Genomic DNA, 18,961 nt, shown 5'->3' with positions numbered 1-18,961 from the left:
TCCTGTTCAGACAGGAGAAAGAGGATAACCGGCAGTGACAGATAGGGTACATTGGGAAAAGATACTTACGGTTGGCAGAGTTTGATGAGGTCCTGGTCTGTGGTCCCAGGCGGAAGGCCCCGGATGTACAGGTTGGTTTTACTGAGCTGCTCCGCCGCACTGTGGCTGCTGCTATTGGTGCTGGGGCTGGGCGGAGCCATGGGAGGAGGGGGCGGGGCATATGACTGCTGCAAGACAGAGAAAGGCAGTAGTTGTTATAAAAAATTGATATGATTTATATGAGATTACTGTAATATGCACTTTTAAACAACAAGGTGGCATGATTTAAGAAGACGACAATGAAAATGTATCTCTAATGGACGTCTCTAGCCAATGTGTGCTTAAACACAAGCCGGTGAAGTTTATGAGCAGTGTTGCCAACTCTAACGCATTTGACACGAGACACAAGCAAGCAACCCAAGTATATTTCACGCCAAATAACAAGACAATGCAAATAAAAGGGTGCAATCCAATTTGTCTTGAATTTCAAGGAGACTTATATATTCGTCATTTAATTTTAGACACTTGCCAGCTTTACTGTCTAATAAATATATATTTTCCCAAACTTACAAATATGTGCATATTTCATATTTCAACAATTCGGCATGACAGCGTACAACTGAATAGCTAGGCCTTAACGTTACTTAAAAGTAAGTTACGCGTGCATGCCTGTCAACCAGACGGGGCGTAACAGAAAAATGAGCATTGAAATTTAGCATACAGACTATAACAATAACATGATCAACACTTACTTAGTTTGGTCGTTATTTAGTCAAGTGAAATCGCCCTGTCAAGCTCTGTAAACACTGCTCTCTTGCTACCCGGGCCGTGACTGTTCGACGCCTATTTTTGCTTGATTTCGCGTTTAGGCGGAAGGAGAAATAGCCTATATAGTTCTTATCGTCTCAATTATCTGCGAACAAAGTTAATTTTTAAGAGGCTTATAATGTATAAATAAGCAAATTATACAATTAATACGATCGATCGATCGATATTTTTACGTAAGTCTCCATGCATCATCATCAGCATCAGATATTTCGATATCAGTCCGCCAGGCGGTTTTATGCTGCCTTCACGTGCTGTCAGAATTATTCTAAATACAAATTTTCCTAGTTAAAAATTGGACATGAATGCCCTCTCAAATCGTATTTACCACTGTCCGGGGTTTTGATACCCCGGCCACAAACTTTAAACTACAGGCCACAAACTTTAAACACGGAGAGGGGAGAAAGATGTGAAAGCTGTGACTGGTATTCTTTATTCGTTTTTTTCCACATCCACAACTGCTTCATTGCCTTGAGGCTAAAGTAGTTCATATTTACATGTATGAATAAGCATTTAAAGCGTACTGTATTAAACAGCGAAAATAGCATATTTGACCGAAATTCTAGTCAGAAAACTGACTAGATAGCGTGTTGAATGTTTAACGTTACATGGTTGTCAATTAATGTGATGCTAAATATCATTTTGGCTTAAAGATTTTCCCAATTAATAGGCAAAAATGGTTCCTGGTTCCTGTTCAACAACAAAACACTACGAGCTCGTGATCTCGACTTCAGAAGTATGTGAACTTACGTAGTAAATGTCAGATAGCACGTGAAAGCAGCATATTTTTTATTGATCTGTTACGGAAGTCTGACCTCGTGCTCACAGCTGATTGGTCCAAAGAACGCGCTGTGCACCTGCCGTTTCGACGATTACAGTCTCTTGACCGGATGTACAGTTGGAATATGCCAGTTTAATAATCATCGTCAGCAAGCAAGGTACAGCACATGAGCACAACTTACTGAACTGATTGTACTTAAAAACAACCTGTGAGGGATATAACTTATATCCCTCACAGGTTGTTTTAATCCGAGTCCATTTTTAATATGGCGTCTAAAGCTTTTGAACCGCACACACCGAGCGTTATATATTTTCTGACAGACACGTTAGTCAGATATAGAACCATCACTGTGACAGTTAGATTGTGTCATGAGAGCTATTATTTGTGTGTGTGTGCGTGCGCTTACCTAGTGATGTCTATGTAATGTACTGTGTGTGCGTCTGGCCCGCGCTTTCTCTGTTTGTGATAATCATTGGCTGTCAGTTGTGCTGTACACTGGCAAGTCTCCCCTGCCATTAATCTATTACCTGCACTTCCCCACAGCCTGCAATTTCCTCCAGACAGACAGACAGACAGACTGACGGGCCTATCGCGGCTAGAATAGATTCTGCATTCATATAGTTCACACACACCCTTTGCCTCAAGCTACAGTTATGAATGAACCCATTGAATTCTCAGGAATACAACACACAGACAGGGAACAGAAGACGACGTAAAAGTGCCATCAAAACATATTGTGCGCATGTGCATATAGGGAAATATGAAGCTCGTGTTCACTCTGAAAAGTAGGGGATTTTTTATGAATATGAGAAGGTGACGTATCAGCAGTGTTGTAACTACTAACTCAACTTTATGTTCAGTCGCATGAGACGTTCAAGTTTATAGTTAGTTATTGTTTAGTTTATTTGCATGGATATAAATTATATACAATATAAAAACAAGAAAGTATCCATATACTATGCAGGGAGATCTAGGCAGAAAACCCAAAAGGGCTTATTTAAAGCATCCACCTAAACAACAAAGAAAAAAAATGAAATTAAAGAAAAAGCCAAATTACAATAAAAAATAGGCTACATAAATACATATGACTGTATCAAGTTAATATAAATGTTTTTGTTTGTTTGTTTTGCTAGATGGGATAAACCATTCCATAATTGAATACCCCTAAATCTTATCGAGGATTGACCTCTACTAGTAAGACATAAAATTGACGAGTTAAGTGACAGTGAACCTGTGAATTTACTTTAAAATGCATCTTAAATTGCTTTGGAATGTTACCTTCTCTTGAATATATCTTATAAATGAAAACACATATTTGAGAAATATTAATATCAATAGTAAGAACCAGAAGTTTCTGAAATAAAGAAGCAAATTAAGTACAGTATATGGATTTGATCGAGTTGCAATCCTAACAAAGGATAAAATTGTTTTTGAAGAGTAGTAGGAAAAGTAAATATTACAATATTGAATGGTATGGCTAGTAGGTCACACGTTATTGACAACACGGCAAATGTAGTACGTCCGGATTACATTCATACTACAGTATATAGAACATATTCACTGATTCATATGTTGCTGCTCATTACTTTCTTTTTCGACTCAGTCATATATAAGTGTTGTATTCTAGTGTTTATTGTATTTAGTTTCTAATTTGCTGTAACTTATTTATTTTTATAATATACAGTATTTTATAGCATAACTTTTAAACCTAATGTTCCCCAACACTGATGCACTCATAACTCTGCTTTACAAGCTGTGTCTTAGTGTGCCAGAGCCCTACATGAAATCTGGATATAATAAATACACCCAATTCCCAGAAACTATACACACCATATGCGTGTCTGACATGGCTTCAGGCAGTCATGCACACACGCATGATCTGACTGCACAAAAAGCTTCCTGTGTGAGTGGAAGCTTATCAGACCCTCCCGGCCCGGTTCTCCTCGACAGATCAGGGGCCTGGCCTCCGCAACACGACGCCGGGATGGAGACAGACCGAGCGCAAGAGAGCAAAAGCTCGGCTGATCAAAGTGTGCGCCACATACACCTCTTTCAGCCAATTTGTGCAGCTGTCAGGGGCACGGCAATAGCGCGCCAGGGTGTGTAGTGTGTCAGGAGTCATGATGGGGGAAGCCTTTGAAACGTCAAAGGCGTTCACTTCGCCATCAGACGGGCCGGGATTAGAGGGAAAGGGAGAGATGATGTTGCTTCTACAATGGACTCCAGCAGGAATCACACACATACTCTAGGCGTCTCTATAGCCACACACACTAACAAATCCCATTCAGTCGTACATGCAGCTTTAGCGGAGGCACTTAACTTAACCGAGGAGACCCTGGGAGACAAATTGCCTGATGATAGATGTGCTATTATGCTACACATATGTTGTCTGAAACGCATTAGCACATTTAAAGGTTTCCATTTGTGATAAGTTGTCAGTTAACAGTAGTTTGTCTTGAGATTTTGCTTTGGTAAGAAGTGTTTGTATACATTGTCGTGGCATATAATATATATATATATATATATATATATATATATATATATATATATATATATATATATATATATATATATATATCTATATATATATATATATATATAATACAAATTTATAGTTTATATATAATCTATATATTTTACACACACAAAAAAAACATATTCAGCCTTTTGATTATAGGGTCATTCCCTGTCAACTCAAGAGGTCATAGGCTCAGATATTAAATTTTATCCTTATTTTTTCTTAAGAAAGACAGTGATGAAAGCCACAATATGATAGCCCATGAATTAATATTTATTGACTTATCCACTATTTTGTCAAAAGGGTTGGTGGCATTTGGAGATTTTGAGCCAAATGGGGATAAAAATGACTTCAGAAAGAATAACTTTCCCCTCAATATAACTTTAATTAATTTTAACCCCCATATTCAATCCAATAGATATGGGGATTCCAATGCGGCTCCATGTCCAAATTGTCATAACTTGCTTCAGAAAGAAATATGAACCTGGGAATTTTCAGAATTTTTTCAGAAACAAAATTTGGTTGATTTGACACGAAATTATATAATTATACAAATATATTATTTATTATTTTATACTGCTTATGCAGTCTGCATGAGTCTTAGTTCAGCTTGTGTCATTTGTGTAATTTCCCTCACATCATTTCTAGTCATCTCTATTCTGTAGCGTTCAATCAAAGTGGCAAAAAGGCTAAAGCCTTCCAGAGAAGAGGAAACCAGTTATTGTCTGCTAATTAAACAATTCCTGTCTTTCTTCTCCTTGTATTTTGCTCTCTCTTGTCCCTGTCTTCTACCACTCTAATGACAGTAATCTGTCCATTCAGCCCTCCTCTTCTTCCGCAGCCTGGCTTCTGTAAACGTCTCCTCCTCTCCCCCGCCCCACTCCTCTACTACGGATAAATCCCTCCCTCCCTCCCTCCCGCTTCCCCATCTTCCCTCCGTATCCCAGGGTTGGCCGGTGCGTAGCGGGGCTCTGCTCTTTATTAAAGGGTGAGTGATGTGCACACACATTATCTCCTCGCTGCACGCCCAGATAGCCTTCATTTCCCTAAAGAGTACTCCAGTCACCAAACAATTAGTACTTCCTGGAGAGCCCTCGAAAATGGGTTTCGAATGGCCGCTTCTCCTCTCCTCCAACCCTTCTCCCTCCTCCTGTCTGTCCGCCTGCCTTTCCCTCTCTCTCTCTCTCTCTCTCTCTCTTTCTCTCTCTCTCTCTACCTCTCATTATTTCTCCTCCGCTGTTCTTCGCAGAGAGAGATTGACCTCTATCAGGTCAGCTTTCTTGCGCTGCCTGCTGAGTATGTGGAGTTAACCCCTGCCTCCGCCAACTGTGATTATGCTTAGGCTGTGAAAACGTATATGTGTGTGCGCAGTTCGTATGCATGCATTTAAATTATTCAGTGTATCCACACATTGATGCATCACTGCATGTGATATCAATCAATGACTTAAAATCCATGATAAAATAAAATAAAATGTTTCTTAAAATTCTTTTCAAAAAGTCTGCATTAGAATTCAAGTTTTTAGATTATGTACTTCTCATATTCCTCTTAGTTTCATATGGTTTGACAGAAAAACAAAAAATCCTTCTATTTTTATGAAAATGTAATGACTCAAATGTAATGTGGTTTTATCACAGAGTAAAACGTAATAAGATATTTTAATTTCCTTTCACCTTGAATACATGTGAATGTACACATCTTAATCTTTTTTTAAAATACAGTTTTTGTTTTATATATATATATATATATATATATATATATGAAGAGTTCAGATGCAAAAGCCTCTAAGTGCCATCTGAAATTTTCTTCTAGAATGATCATTTTTATCAAGCTCGGTTATTAAAGTGTAACCAAATATTTTTACCTATATATGAGGAGTTCAGATGCAAAAGCCTCTAAGTGCCATCTGAAATTTTCTTCTAGAATGGTCATTTTTATAAAGCTTGTATATTTAAGTTCAGTAATTTCACTTAAACGACAATTAATAGGTAATTTCTGTTGCCATTTAAGTGAAATTACTGAACTTAAATATACAAGCTTTATAAAAATGACCATTCTAGAAGAAAATTTCAGATGGCACTTAGAGGCTTTTGCATCTGAACTCCTCATATATAGGTAAAAATATTTGGTTACACTTTATTTTAAGGTGTAATTGTTACAGTGTAATTATATATTTAATAACTGAGTAATATTAAGCAACTACATGTAGGGTTAGGGTTGGATTAGGATTTGGTTGAGGGTTAGTTGCATGTAATTATGCATAATTATTACTGTCATTACTATGGTAAGTACATGTAACATTATGTAACAAAGACACTGTAAAATAAAGTGTTACCAAATATTTTCAGGTCAATATTTCAGGGAAAAAGTACTCTTTATTATTAATAATAATTAATTTTGGGGGGAGACATGACATGAACAATGTTTACAACCTTAACTAGCCTTGCCTTGTAATAAAATGTTAAATTATTGATTAATTTAAAGTCCCCCAATTATTGTATCCCTTAAAACACATCTTTGATCACCAAAATGACATCTTTAAACACCTTTTTTCCTGTGAAAAAATATTCTTCATGCCTTAAAATAGCTTGACTGCAACTCTACACCCCTGCTTCATTTAGTATATGTGGACTTATGAATATGCTTATTAGCCCCACCATGCACAATGCTATCGCTCTTTACAACGTCGGACACATAAAGGTAATTAATATTAGTCTTTTGCTTGATTATGTTATCAAACAGCTAATAATATGTTGCTAATGTTTCACAAACTATTTTCCAATTTGCCATCTCAATCTGCCTTCTAACAATCACTAGAAAAGCTTTGAACAACTCAGAACGTCAGTGGAGAAAGGCATGATATAGTTCATCATAACATCCTAATATACATCATACACCCGCTATATTGCTAAATCTACCCGATTTTTCATATCAACAGAACAATATACCGGGATAACCTGGCATCTCTCGAGACTCCCATGCTATTTAGCTGTTAATGATATGCTAAAGCCAGCCGGCACTTTGACGTGATTGGTTACAAGGTAGCTCCTTCTGTAGCTCCTAGGTAGCTCAAAGGAGCTCCTTCTGGTTACTAAACTAGCCCCTTCTGACGTGTGTTTGTGACGTCAGAAACACCAGCGATTTCAAACCGTGTTTTTGATACTGTGTTTTTTTTTTCACTGCAGTTTTATGGAGAAAATACTCAGCAATGGTGTTGACTTATGAATTTGCACATGGTTCATCTTAAAGCACATCATTAAAAACACTACACAGACATATAAACAACATTAAAACTTGATTTTCACCACAGGGGGGATTTAAAGGGATATTTCAACGCTGGAAAGATTAATGTGTATTTAAAAATGGTAATTTATGTAGTAGAAATGTGAAATTATTTTAGAAGCTGGTGCCTTCTAGACTGAGAAAAGCCAGAAAATGTGTTTTTGTCTCATGTGGATGAAAGACAACAACTCCCAGAATGCACTTGCTTCGCTAGTATCGTAAGAAATGATACAACTAGGCTACTAGTTGACTCGAAACTGAAAAGACGGTATCGTGAGATCCCACCCTCTGTGGGCGGGTTGAAAACATGCGGAACCAGCTCCTACTTCCTGGCAGTAGTCTCTAGACTCTGGCCAAAAAAGCCTCCGATGACGCTAAATGACGATTTTTGCGTCATCTGAGTTTTTTTTCCAGACACACAATACAGAAATCTCTCGTCTCAGGGGGACATGAGGGAGGGAAGCACGGTCATTCGAAAATACTACCGGGTTTCTACTGATACAAAGCTTAATACTAATCGGTGAAGTATCCCTTTAAGAAGCTTGACACAGAATAATGACTTTGATTTTTTATACTTTTTTTCAAATATTAATAAACAGTAAAGTGGTTTTGTTCAAATATTGTTACCAAACTACTAAAAACTTAATAATTTTTAATGACTTTTTATTAAAGGACAGTTTTATTACCCTGATATTTCTGACTTTTTGCCCCTCAAAATATCAAAGTAATTTTAACACAGAAATTTAAAACACGCCCATCATAGAAGAGGTGTATTCAGGCAATGTAATTGCATTTTAATGTCTTTTTGAATAATATAAAGAAAATAGTGTGAAGTCATTGACCCATATGCCATGAGTTTTGCCACCATTTTTCTCCAAATGTGAAGGAAAGGTCTCATAGCTTTTCCATAACAATTTAGATTCTCTTGCAGACAGCTTTCACAGAACACACACACACGCATGCACTTGGCCTCGCTCCTGACGGTAGTGATCGATAGTACATGCCGTGACCCTGCCGTCGCAGGGACCAGAGCAGGACACGGCGAGCATTGCTCTCCTTTCCTCAACTCTACCCCCGGGGCCCCTTGGGGCGAGGGAAAGAATGCCGGCTATTTAGGGAAAGGGTTTGAGATCTCCTGCATCCGGACAGAGGAGGCCCGAGGAAGCCCCAAAGATTACACTGTGCACTTTGCGCACACACCCAGCGCACATAAACGCATGACTCTATCTGACCCAGAAATATATTACCACATGCATTAGCCCATTAGGCTCTCAAGAAGATCTATACGTTAGAGTTACTGCAGCAAAGGTAGGAGGGAGATTTCTTGTGGAGAGGGAGAGCGAGCAAGCAAGCGAGCTTTAAGCTCTCTGTGCAAGCGGGCATTGAGTGCTCTCTGCCATTAAAGCTCATAGTCGATAGCTTACTGCATTAGAGCCTCTTTGAATTGCAGAATTTCATATGAAACAAAGGGATGGTCTTCTACAGCTTTCTTTTGTGCTGGAGATATGGAAGGCGATCATTACTGATGAAATGATAAACGGTTTCCTTCACAGACATGACATTGAGCCTGTCATTTGGCTTGTGACTCAAGCAAAGTACACTTGCAGGAAGTGAGCATGTCAATGATCAGTGTCATAAATCATAAAAGTGTCAGCCAACAGGGGCCTTCTTTTCCCAGAAATCATGCCTGAGAAATGCCTAATTATCCTGTAAATATTGGATCTTATATTTTTTTCTGAACACTGTCCAAGAGCAATACCAACAGATAAAGGCAGTGTCTCTTTTCCCTTTCTTGAGTTTATAGCAATCTCATTAAGATCCTAAAGCATGGCGTGAATTTGTAGGAGTAACTGCAAAAAAGAGGATTAAAGTTATGTGACAAGAAGCAGTGCCTCTTTAGCACTATGCTTGGCTGTGAATGGGATAATACCCGTCTGTTATCTTCGCAACTGCTCCACTAATTGGCTTGAATGGGTCAAACTGGTGGAAAAGAAGAACTAATTGACCCTTCACTACCTTAGCAATGGTTGCCATTGGCCATTTTCTCTTGCCATTGATATAGAGGATCTGTGTGTTTGGATAGTTGGATAACACAATTTTATGGACTTTAAAATAAAGCATTGTTGCTCTAACAATAGTACCACAAGGTACCCAGATAGTGTTTTTTTTCTTTCTTCTTCAAATCTTTAAATGAATCTTGAGAATCGCTTGTGGATTTGGCCCTCATTCTCAAATGAACACGTATAACATCGGTAAGAACAAATACATTTGCTCCCAAGTACATTAATGCTGCTACTCTGCAGTTTTTCGGCATAATTTGAAAAAGAAATCTGTAGAGTACAAAGGCAGATAAAAATGCTTTGCAATGGCACAATTCAGTATGGCCTATGTAAGTATAATAACCAATGAGCACATTTTACTAAAAATCACTTTGTTTACAGAAATCTCTAGTTTATTTTGGATATTCTGTAAAGTTTGTGAAGTTAGTAACAATAACCAAGGGGAGCTGAGCATAGCGAAGGGTCAATATTGGACAAGGCCATACTTGGTCACATCCAGAATGATCTAAATCACTTATGCTATCTTCCAAAATCAAATACTTCCTTACTATATAGAATGCAAAAAACAGTAGACCAACAGAGTAGTATGTCCGAATTCATAATATTCGAAAAAAAAGTTAGGATGACGACCCACTGCTTTCGGCAACATTCTGAAGTGTACATTCGATGGAAACGTTCCTTCTTTTTTGAAGATGTGTTGTCTGAGGTCTGAAACGAATGATTTTCACTTGCCTCCTAGAGACTTTTTGCCTACATGTTTCAAGTGTTTGACCCTCTGAGAAACTACAAAGTGGAATTGGACCACACACAGACTAAACAGGTACCAGAGCACCAGTCTGTATCTTTCATAATTCTTCCTGTCAGCAGGAATGTGAAGACAAATAAGCTGGCTTTAATTGAAGAAACACTCTGTTCCAGACGCTCAACCACACTCCAGCTTGTTAACGTCAGGCCCACGCACCGTTAATGTCATGAACGAGTTACACAAACATTCGCCCAGACAGCACTAACAACATCTTCCTCACCGGCCTCTCTCACGACAGCACAGCAAGCAAAGGTTCACACTCAGTTTGCAATCAAACTTGCGCGCCTACGCAACATATGACAATCCGCGCCTCATTCCACACAGAATTGGCTCACATCTGTGGCTCCGCTGTGATGACACTAAAGGATTATTCACCACAATTGTTTGACCTCTCGAGTATTTGCGATGCATGAATAATCATTACCACCTCCTTATCATGCAGATATATGCTAATTTCTCTTAGGTATATTCAGAAAGCACCCCACCTCTTTCCTTGCTGAGGTCAAGGTTTAACTAAGTTAGCATGTATGGAAACTACGAATGCTGAGTGGCTCAGGATTTAATTGTCCTTTTTTTTCCAAAGGGGCAGAAAACTTCAAATAAAGTTTTCCTGGATTTAAATGCATCTGGAATTTAGGCCAAATTCCGAGTTAATTCGTACACTACATTAGCGGATGTCTCTCTATTTAAATACCCCTTCCTTCGTGACCCGCAAAATCCCCGTCCCCTCAGGGGCAAGCACAGCACATTCAAATACGAGGAAACAATCAGAGTGTGCTTATTTGCATATGAACGGGAGATGGAAGCCTGCAAATCCGCAGCAGTCCATTTTAATCTGAGAATGACTTCCTCTTGTATTGTTACAAGAAACAGTCTGATAGCATTCTCTCTTCTCGTCTCCCAATCTTCCTGCTGAAATTAACATCCGAATGTGCCGTTCGTTTCGAACCAGACCGCTCAGAGAGCCGTGCAGACGGTAGCAGTCCGCCAACCTCTGTTGCCCCGGCAACAAAGTGGAGGACATGGTGAGGTCTTATCAATCAATTAGAAACGTCTCTGTTCACTAGAAGCATTGAGCCACTGGGTCATGATTTCTCCACAGTTTGTCAAATTCATTAGGGCCCTTGCCAGACGCATATCGCTGTTCAAAAAAAAGTTATTCTGAACATCTGTCACCTCAGTGAGCAGGGGTTTTATAGACTAATCTTCTGCATTTCCTTTATGCTAATTACTGGACAAATATAATCAAGTTTATAAAACAGTGTTTTTAAATTAGACAAATTAAAATGTAAAAAGTTTTCCTTTAGGAGAATACAGGATGCACAGAGAAAGAAAATGAGAGGAAGTCAATGACTTTTTTTTTTCTGGTCAAGAGTCATACACAATTCATTTTGCTTGAGAAGAGCTCACTTCCTCTGCCTTCATTAAAATTCCTTCATCAGGTTTGCTTTTGCATCAGGGCTTCCAAGAACTCCAGACTAGACCCATTCAGGGGAATTCCTCTCTCCAACATCTTTATTTTTTTTTTGTTCCCAGAAGCTGTATGAGAATCAGCTACTGTTAATTGGCATCACATGAAGGCTGGGTGGGTTTTAGGGGTCACATCCATGTTTCAGTGATTTAATGGCAGGAAGCTAACGTTGCTTTATTCAGCACTGACAGTGATGTGCACATGGTGAAGTATCAGGCTAAAGGCTTCTGCTCCTTGACACTTTCACAGTGGATGGGATTCATCCAACAAAGCAAAGATATCAAGAAATTGAGAAAAATGAAATGTGTGAAATGTTCTGCACTGAAAGATTTTGACAACTTTTCAGATCACAGCTCATACATCTTTAAAACTACCACAGAATATACCATGGTTTTTGTTTACAGTATTATATGGTAGTATTACTGACAATGATAGTCTTATGTTGAAACAGTATCAGGGTCTATTTTACCACTGGATTGGTATAGGATTAAATTAACAAACAAAACAAATCTACAATCAATTGAAAATGTTCCAATACACAGAAGAAATATCATGGAAATACCTTTTTCCTTTTTTTTTAGCAGTACCATAAGTAGTAATTCTGTAGTGTTCGGTGTAGTTTACAATAAAATTTCAATAACATTTATACAGTGTGTGTGTGTGTGTGTGTGTGTGTGTGTGTGTGTGTGTGTATATATATATATATATATATATATATATATATATATATATATATAATATATATATTTATATATAAATAATGTTTATGTAAGTTACGGAACAGACTCGGAAACAGGGAAATGCAATAACAGGTTCTTTATTCAGCAGCACACAGAGCAAAATGGTGGGAAACAGGTGACTAAACTGGACAATGAGAGTTATTAGTTGACTGGAGATGGATAGTAATGGAAAGCCTTTGTCTTACAGGTGCAGGAGATCGTGGATGGCTGATGCAGACCGAGCACACACCTCGCTGGATGGAATGGTAGACGAGTACACACACACAAAGGACCAGGAGACAAGAAGCGATCATACGCTGGAGAAATTTGGGGAGGAAGGGCATAGGAGAATAATCGCTGGAGTATAATGTTGGCGATAAATCGCAGGAGTCAGGTTAGTAGTCCAAGTAATGTCTATAAATGAGACCGGACCCTGAACTGGTGCGAGGTATGTGCTTAAGTTGCAGAACTGTAGATGCGGGAGATGGTGTGTGTGATTAGTAATTATGCACAGGTGAGTGCCAGGAAGGATTATGGGGAATATAGTGCAGAGACTGACAGTGACTGTGACAGTGCTGGTGACTGTGACATATATATATATATATGTATATATATATATATATATATATATATATATATATACACTTTCATATAAAAGTCTAATAAAATGATTAATATACTGTATAAGTTCAAATAAAATTAATGAAATTATCATTATCTTTATCTGACCGCACAGAATAATAAAATTTATAATTTTGTATCTATACCTTATGATACTATATTAAGCTATAGCACTTCCAAGATAAAGAATCAAATTATGCTCTGCAGTTCTTGGCCTCTCTCTACAGCTGCTGTACCATAACACACACACACACACACTCACAGATGATAAAGAGTCATACATGCCGCGTGTCCTTGTGCCTCCCTCCACATTGAGTCATCAGCTCTGCACTCCATTAATCACACATCATCAAATGTTGTCACATCATGTTAGTAAAGAGAGAGAGAGAGAGAGAGAGAGAGAGAGTGTGTGTGTGTGGTCTCCAAATGCGATCTATATGTTGAGGACCTCATACAGCCTTGCGCTTCCATGCACTTTCGGACGTACATAAATAAATAAATGATAAAAAGGCAGAGATCCATGTCTCAATGTCACCCTCTCTGGGTGTTACAGAAACCTCAGCTAAGCTCGATGCTGACATTGAGATGGAGAGAGATAGCCAGTCCGTGGACAGAGTATTATATTCCCTCAAATGGTCACTGAATACAAGTGACATTGAAGCAGCCATTAATCAATTTTCATACCTAGTCCTTCATCAGTTCACTAAATGCTGGAGCCTGATTTGATCGATAACAGAGGAAGAGGGGAACAAAACAGTCGCTGGCCATGCAGATGATGATCAAGACATGCTCTGTGCTAGGAATGATTTAAAGGCCGTGTCAAATTACTATAAAAGGTTAAAACAATTTTTTTCTGTCTTTTATTGAAGCGGATGAGAGATGCTGTAGGCTAGACAGTATACAACCATTTTCTGTGCTGAAATTCGATGCGCTAAATGTACCATGTGAAAGTGAGTTATTTTTCTTAGTTTCTTAAACCCCAGCTTAATATGCAAAGACAAAAAAAAACAATAATTGTTTATATTATAATGATATATAATAATTGGTTATTATTTTGCATTTTATATATACATGTATAATACACGTATGCATATTATTTAATATTTAGCCAGGAGGGCTTTCTGTGTGGAGTTTGTATGTTCTCCCAGTGTCTGCGTGGGTTTTGTCCGGGTGCTCCGGTTTCTCCCACAATCCCAAAACATGCAGTATGAAATGGTTAATGATATACATTTACTGTTTATATCAGGGATTATCGACCAAGGATCATGGCCGATCAAATAGGGGGCGGAAAATTTTTACAGATTGCAACTTATACTGTGTGTGTACAAAATGTCTCTTGTGTTAAATTAGGTCTGTCGAAGTGAAAGCGACAATAACGCATTGACAGTTAAAAAAAAAAAAATTGCAACGTTAAAGCAGGCAATGTTTGACTCTATGAATCAGGCGTAGTTCAAGTCAGGGTTGCACGGTCTACGGTTGTAGCGCCCCAACCAATAATCACAAAGAGTTTTGTGCTTTGTTACTTCTGATAAGAAACCAAGTCTCAGCTTTCAATTTCTGTCCATTTTATCACGAAATTAAAACAATAAATGATACTCTTATTATGCTTTCTTTAGCGCCTCAGTCCAAGCAAGTCTTTTCTTCCACTTTAATACAAGTTATAGCATGAAAAAAATGCATGAACTTTTAGGTATGTTGAATGATACATTACAACTTACCAAAATATCTCATGTAATCGCTCAAATATGATAAATCAAATATCAAATATGAAATATTAAAAATGATAAAACAGCTTGTGAACAATAAGTCAATTGACGTTATATTTACCTCAGGAAAGTTATCCAATGTTCACCGTTTGTTCGTAAAAAAAACACTAGAGAAGAGCTTATTTACTGTTAATTCTATGTGTATGTTTGAATAAATTTGCCATAAATATAAGTATTTATGAAAACTATGTGTAACTGAGTTGTATTCAATAATTTCAGTAATTTGAGTGTAATTAATTTTATCTGAAAATAACTAGCAGTTTAATATAATAATTTGGGTTGTATTCTCTGTTGTTAATTTTAACCTTGAGTATTATAGTATTGTACCAAATGAGAGGGTTTTTTGTATAGTTTACGTGTGTGTGTGTACATATTTGTATTTTAATGTTGCTTGTACACATGGCTTCTTTCGAATATCAGTCATTGCAGAAAGCAATTTGTCCCAGGCCCATGCTAACCAGCCGATCCTTGACCCATTGGTTCGAGCATCCCTTCCAGCCTGACGCACATTGTGGTGACCAGTGGCAGTGTTTTTTTAAGTCATTATTTTTGTATATTTCTAATTACATTTAATGATTTCAGATCTTAAAAAAAGGCTGCATTACAGTCAAGCCTCATAGGCGCGTGCATGTCCTGCGGCTGTGGGGTGTGACGCATGTTGTGTTGCGTGGGTGTGCGGACGCTTTTCGGGAGATCCACAAGGGTGCTGCTGTGTCAGAGCGTGCCCTCAAGGACATGGCTGTGGTCCAGGCGTAGGACGCTAAGATGATATCTTAGCCCATGTGGAGTCCATGTTCAATGGATGCATAATATAAAGCCAACAGGATGTCATGTTACAAGATATCATGTGCGTGGTTATTAGATTGTGGAATACAAGTAATTAGCTCTACCTCCACCTTCCTGTCCTTGTCTAATTCGTTGTCATAACTCAAGATAACCTGATTTATATGGCAGCACACATGACCTGTTATGTGTCTAGAAGATTTAGTAAATAATGCCTGATTAGAGTCTTAAAGGTATAGTTCACCAAAAAATGTAAATTCTGTCATGATTTACATTTTATTTTTAAACACTATTAACCATCATTGTTATTCCAAACTTCCTTTCTTTCTACATATGGCAACATAGCACCATAAAAGTGGTCCATGTGATTTCTGCACTATATTTCAAGTCTATTTTTCCAATATTCTTACAATAACTTTGTATGAGGCACAGGCTGAAAAGTAATTTGTTATTCTCTGAATGTCTGCACAAGCTCTTCTTGCCATGTTCATGTGATCAGTAGCGATGTACATTTCAAGACTGAATAATTATCAGTCAGATCTTTAAATGCATCAGCTGATCCAGTTCACAGAACCATTCTTAATGATTCATCCAGTTCACAAGTTCAACTCTCTTATTCAGTAAATCGGGTTGCAACAGCCTACTGGAAAGTATTCACTGAGATCATGACTTAAATTGTGGTTTGTCACACAAAATATGTGTTCAGAAGACTTGGAATACAGTGCACAAGTTGTATGGACCACTTTTATGAGACATCACAGCTCACAGCTCCAGTCCTCGTTTACTTTCATTATTTTGAAAATGGTGGCCAGGAAAGTTATTCTGTGTTCCACAGAAGACAGAAAGTCATGCAGTTTTGACCTGACTTGAGGGTGAGTAAATAATGACCGATTTTTTTTTTAGTGACCTCTTCCTTTACCGCTTGTGTTTTTTCAACCTATGAGCACATTCTAACGTGGGACGGACAGTGTTCTTTCTGTTTTCAATTCTGTGTTGTTTGTCCACCCACTCAATGTAATTATCTCTTGAGATATTTGTGTTTGCCGGACACAATGTGATCATTCATACAAATGATCAGGGTTGAGTCTCGATGTAATGTCAGTGTGGCTCTTCTGCTTTAAGCATTTGATGGAAAAGTGTGGGGGTGAAAGGAATAGAATGACAAAAAAAGAAAAATCCAATTATTCGTGCATAATAACAATCGTGCGGTATTTGCGGGCGATTGCCAGCACATACTAACCCAGCCCTTGCTGTCTCTCCTACTGTCTAAGCGCCAATTATGGGACAGGCAGCGGACATCCGCTTGAGCCAGGCCTCTTTCCGCTAGACCCATTAGGAGTTGCGCTGAGCGTGATAGTGCTGTTTAGTCGAACACTGCACCATAAGAGCTGTATGCTGCTCCAGTGCACCAGCTCGCAGTACACATACACACATGCATGCTTGCGCTGATCAAGTTACTGAAGTAGATGGCACGCTGTTCCCTTGCAACATCATTAAAGCAAGGGTGGGGATTTTCCTACAGCTCTGCGTGTCTAGCACAATGCGGTCGTATCACTGTCCTCTTCTGGAATGCAGCAGTGTTACCTGAGAAAAGCCTGCGTGCGGCGAGTATAGGCAGGGTGGAGAGAGGGAGGGATGCATAAACGATTCGGAACGGTGATAGAGTGAAAGAAAGAGGGATAAAAGAACCAAAAAGGACGAGAGAGAGAGAGAGAGAGAGAGAGAGAGAGAGAGAGAGAGAGAGAGAGAGAGAGAGAGAGAGAGAGAGTACATGAGAGGCAGGACTCTGTGAAGTACCTCTTGTTATTAATAATTGATTCTTTGAAAAGACTGTGCGGTTTAATTGGTGGTTAGGGGTGATCCTGGCACACACACACCTCTGGGAGTCTCTCTGCAGCTGGTTTCCAGTAACGCAGACTCAACGTGAGGGTGAGGGTGAGGGATCAGCGCTCCACTCGAGAGAGAGAGAGAGAGAGAGAGAGAGAGAGAGAGAGAGAGAGAGAGAGAGAGAGAGAGAGAGAGAATGCATTTGAAATTGAAACCTACCTGGAACGACTCGAGCTGTGTCTGCAGTCTACAAGGAATTCAGTCCAAAGCTCTAGAAAGTACACACCTTTCCATATCAGACAGCTTTCATAGTGTTATTACCTGAACCAGAGAGGCCACAACCCACATGATTTGCTTTGATGACCTATTCATGGAATAATTTAGCCAAAAATGGAAACACAGTCATTATTTACTCACTTTCATGTATTTCCAAACCTGTATGAATTAGATCTTTGTGGTTCCTACAGTGGTTCCTAGTGACACCGCTGCAAAAAAAAAAGTCTTATTCTTTATAAAAGAAAGTATTTCCAGTTAAAATACTTGAGAGGCAACACTGCATAAGATATTAATACTTGTTTTCCAAGAACATATCTTTGAAGAATGTGTCTTTAGTGTATTTTGTCTTACTACACTGGCAGGATTTTCATAAACAAGGTCAAAACAAGTGGAAAAATAAATCTGCCAATTCAGTGAGACATGTAGTATTCGAGCCCTATGAAAACAAGTCTTACTATCCTTTGCAGTCTTGTTTCTGAAGCAAATGTATTGTTTATATTGTTAAATAAGAATTTATATTGTTTTAGAGTGATATTCTTACTGGAAAACAAATGCAGTTACTTATGTCTATATTCCAAGTCTTCAGTGAAATGTTTTTGAGGTAACAATCCATTGGAAGAGATGATTACCAATGAATAAGGACACATTAAGGACAATAAGGACACATCAATGAATTTCCTCCTCACATAACACTATGACTTCAGAAGACTTGGAATGTAGATTACAAGCCATATGGGCTATGGTGTTGTTGTTGTTGTTTTGTCTTTTTTGTGAGATTGTGGGGCTTAACAGATGTGGTAACTATGGACTAGTCACAGCATGATGATTCTTCAAACATTCTCCATTTTATGACAACAGCATACAGTTTTGGAACGACGTGAGGTGGGCGAGTTTTCATTTTTAGATGATCTGTTCCTTTAAGACTGGAACTATTTATGTGATAATTATTCTCATTAAAATTTTGACTGTTACAAAAAGCTGCAGTCCCACAAAATGTGAAATCTGTTCTGTACAGCGTGCCGTCCGTGATCTGACCTTCTCCTCATATTGGATTAATTCCTAAGTTAATGTTCTACATAAACCAGTTTCACAATGGAAACAGTGAGGCATTTACAACAGACACCCACCGTATATTCAAAAAGGAACACACTCTTGACAAAGTCCAGAGCCAATTTGACCAGATAACAT

At 38.4% G+C, this 18,961-nt stretch overlaps 1 protein-coding gene and 1 long non-coding RNA gene across 5 annotated transcripts in view; one reads left to right on the top strand and one right to left on the bottom strand.

Annotated features, from left to right (window-relative positions):
- Positions 1 to 18,961, bottom strand: part of rbms3 (RNA binding motif, single stranded interacting protein) — a 137,787-nt gene that overhangs the window by 104,311 nt on the left and 14,515 nt on the right. Inside the window, exons 1-2 of one of the 3 annotated variants that reach the window (XM_079893865.1) lie at positions 2,052 to 2,138; positions 70 to 227 (exon numbers count right to left, since the gene is read on the bottom strand). In XM_079893865.1, the coding sequence (XP_079749991.1) occupies positions 70 to 200 (131 nt within the window). In that variant the 5' untranslated portion in view covers positions 201 to 227; positions 2,052 to 2,138. Of the gene's footprint in view, positions 1 to 69; positions 228 to 1,679; positions 1,773 to 2,051; positions 2,139 to 18,961 lie in introns of those variants that run through there. The other 2 variants (XM_079893864.1, XM_079893863.1) reach the window with 2 other exon arrangements.
- LOC307171946 overlaps positions 1,724 to 18,961 on the top strand; it is a 21,826-nt gene continuing 4,588 nt past the window's right edge. The window contains exons 1-3 of one of the 2 annotated variants that reach the window (XR_013823623.1): positions 1,749 to 1,802; positions 5,005 to 5,151; positions 12,709 to 12,894. This is a non-coding gene — a long non-coding RNA (uncharacterized lncRNA). Of the gene's footprint in view, positions 1,803 to 5,004; positions 5,152 to 12,708; positions 12,895 to 18,961 lie in introns of both variants that reach the window. The other variant, XR_013823624.1, reaches the window with a different exon arrangement.

Source organism: Squalius cephalus (genome assembly GCF_949319135.1).
Source record: "Squalius cephalus genome assembly, chromosome: 15".
Classification (NCBI taxonomy): Eukaryota; Metazoa; Chordata; class Actinopteri; order Cypriniformes; family Leuciscidae; genus Squalius; species Squalius cephalus.
This window is presented reverse-complemented; position numbering and strand designations above follow the sequence as displayed.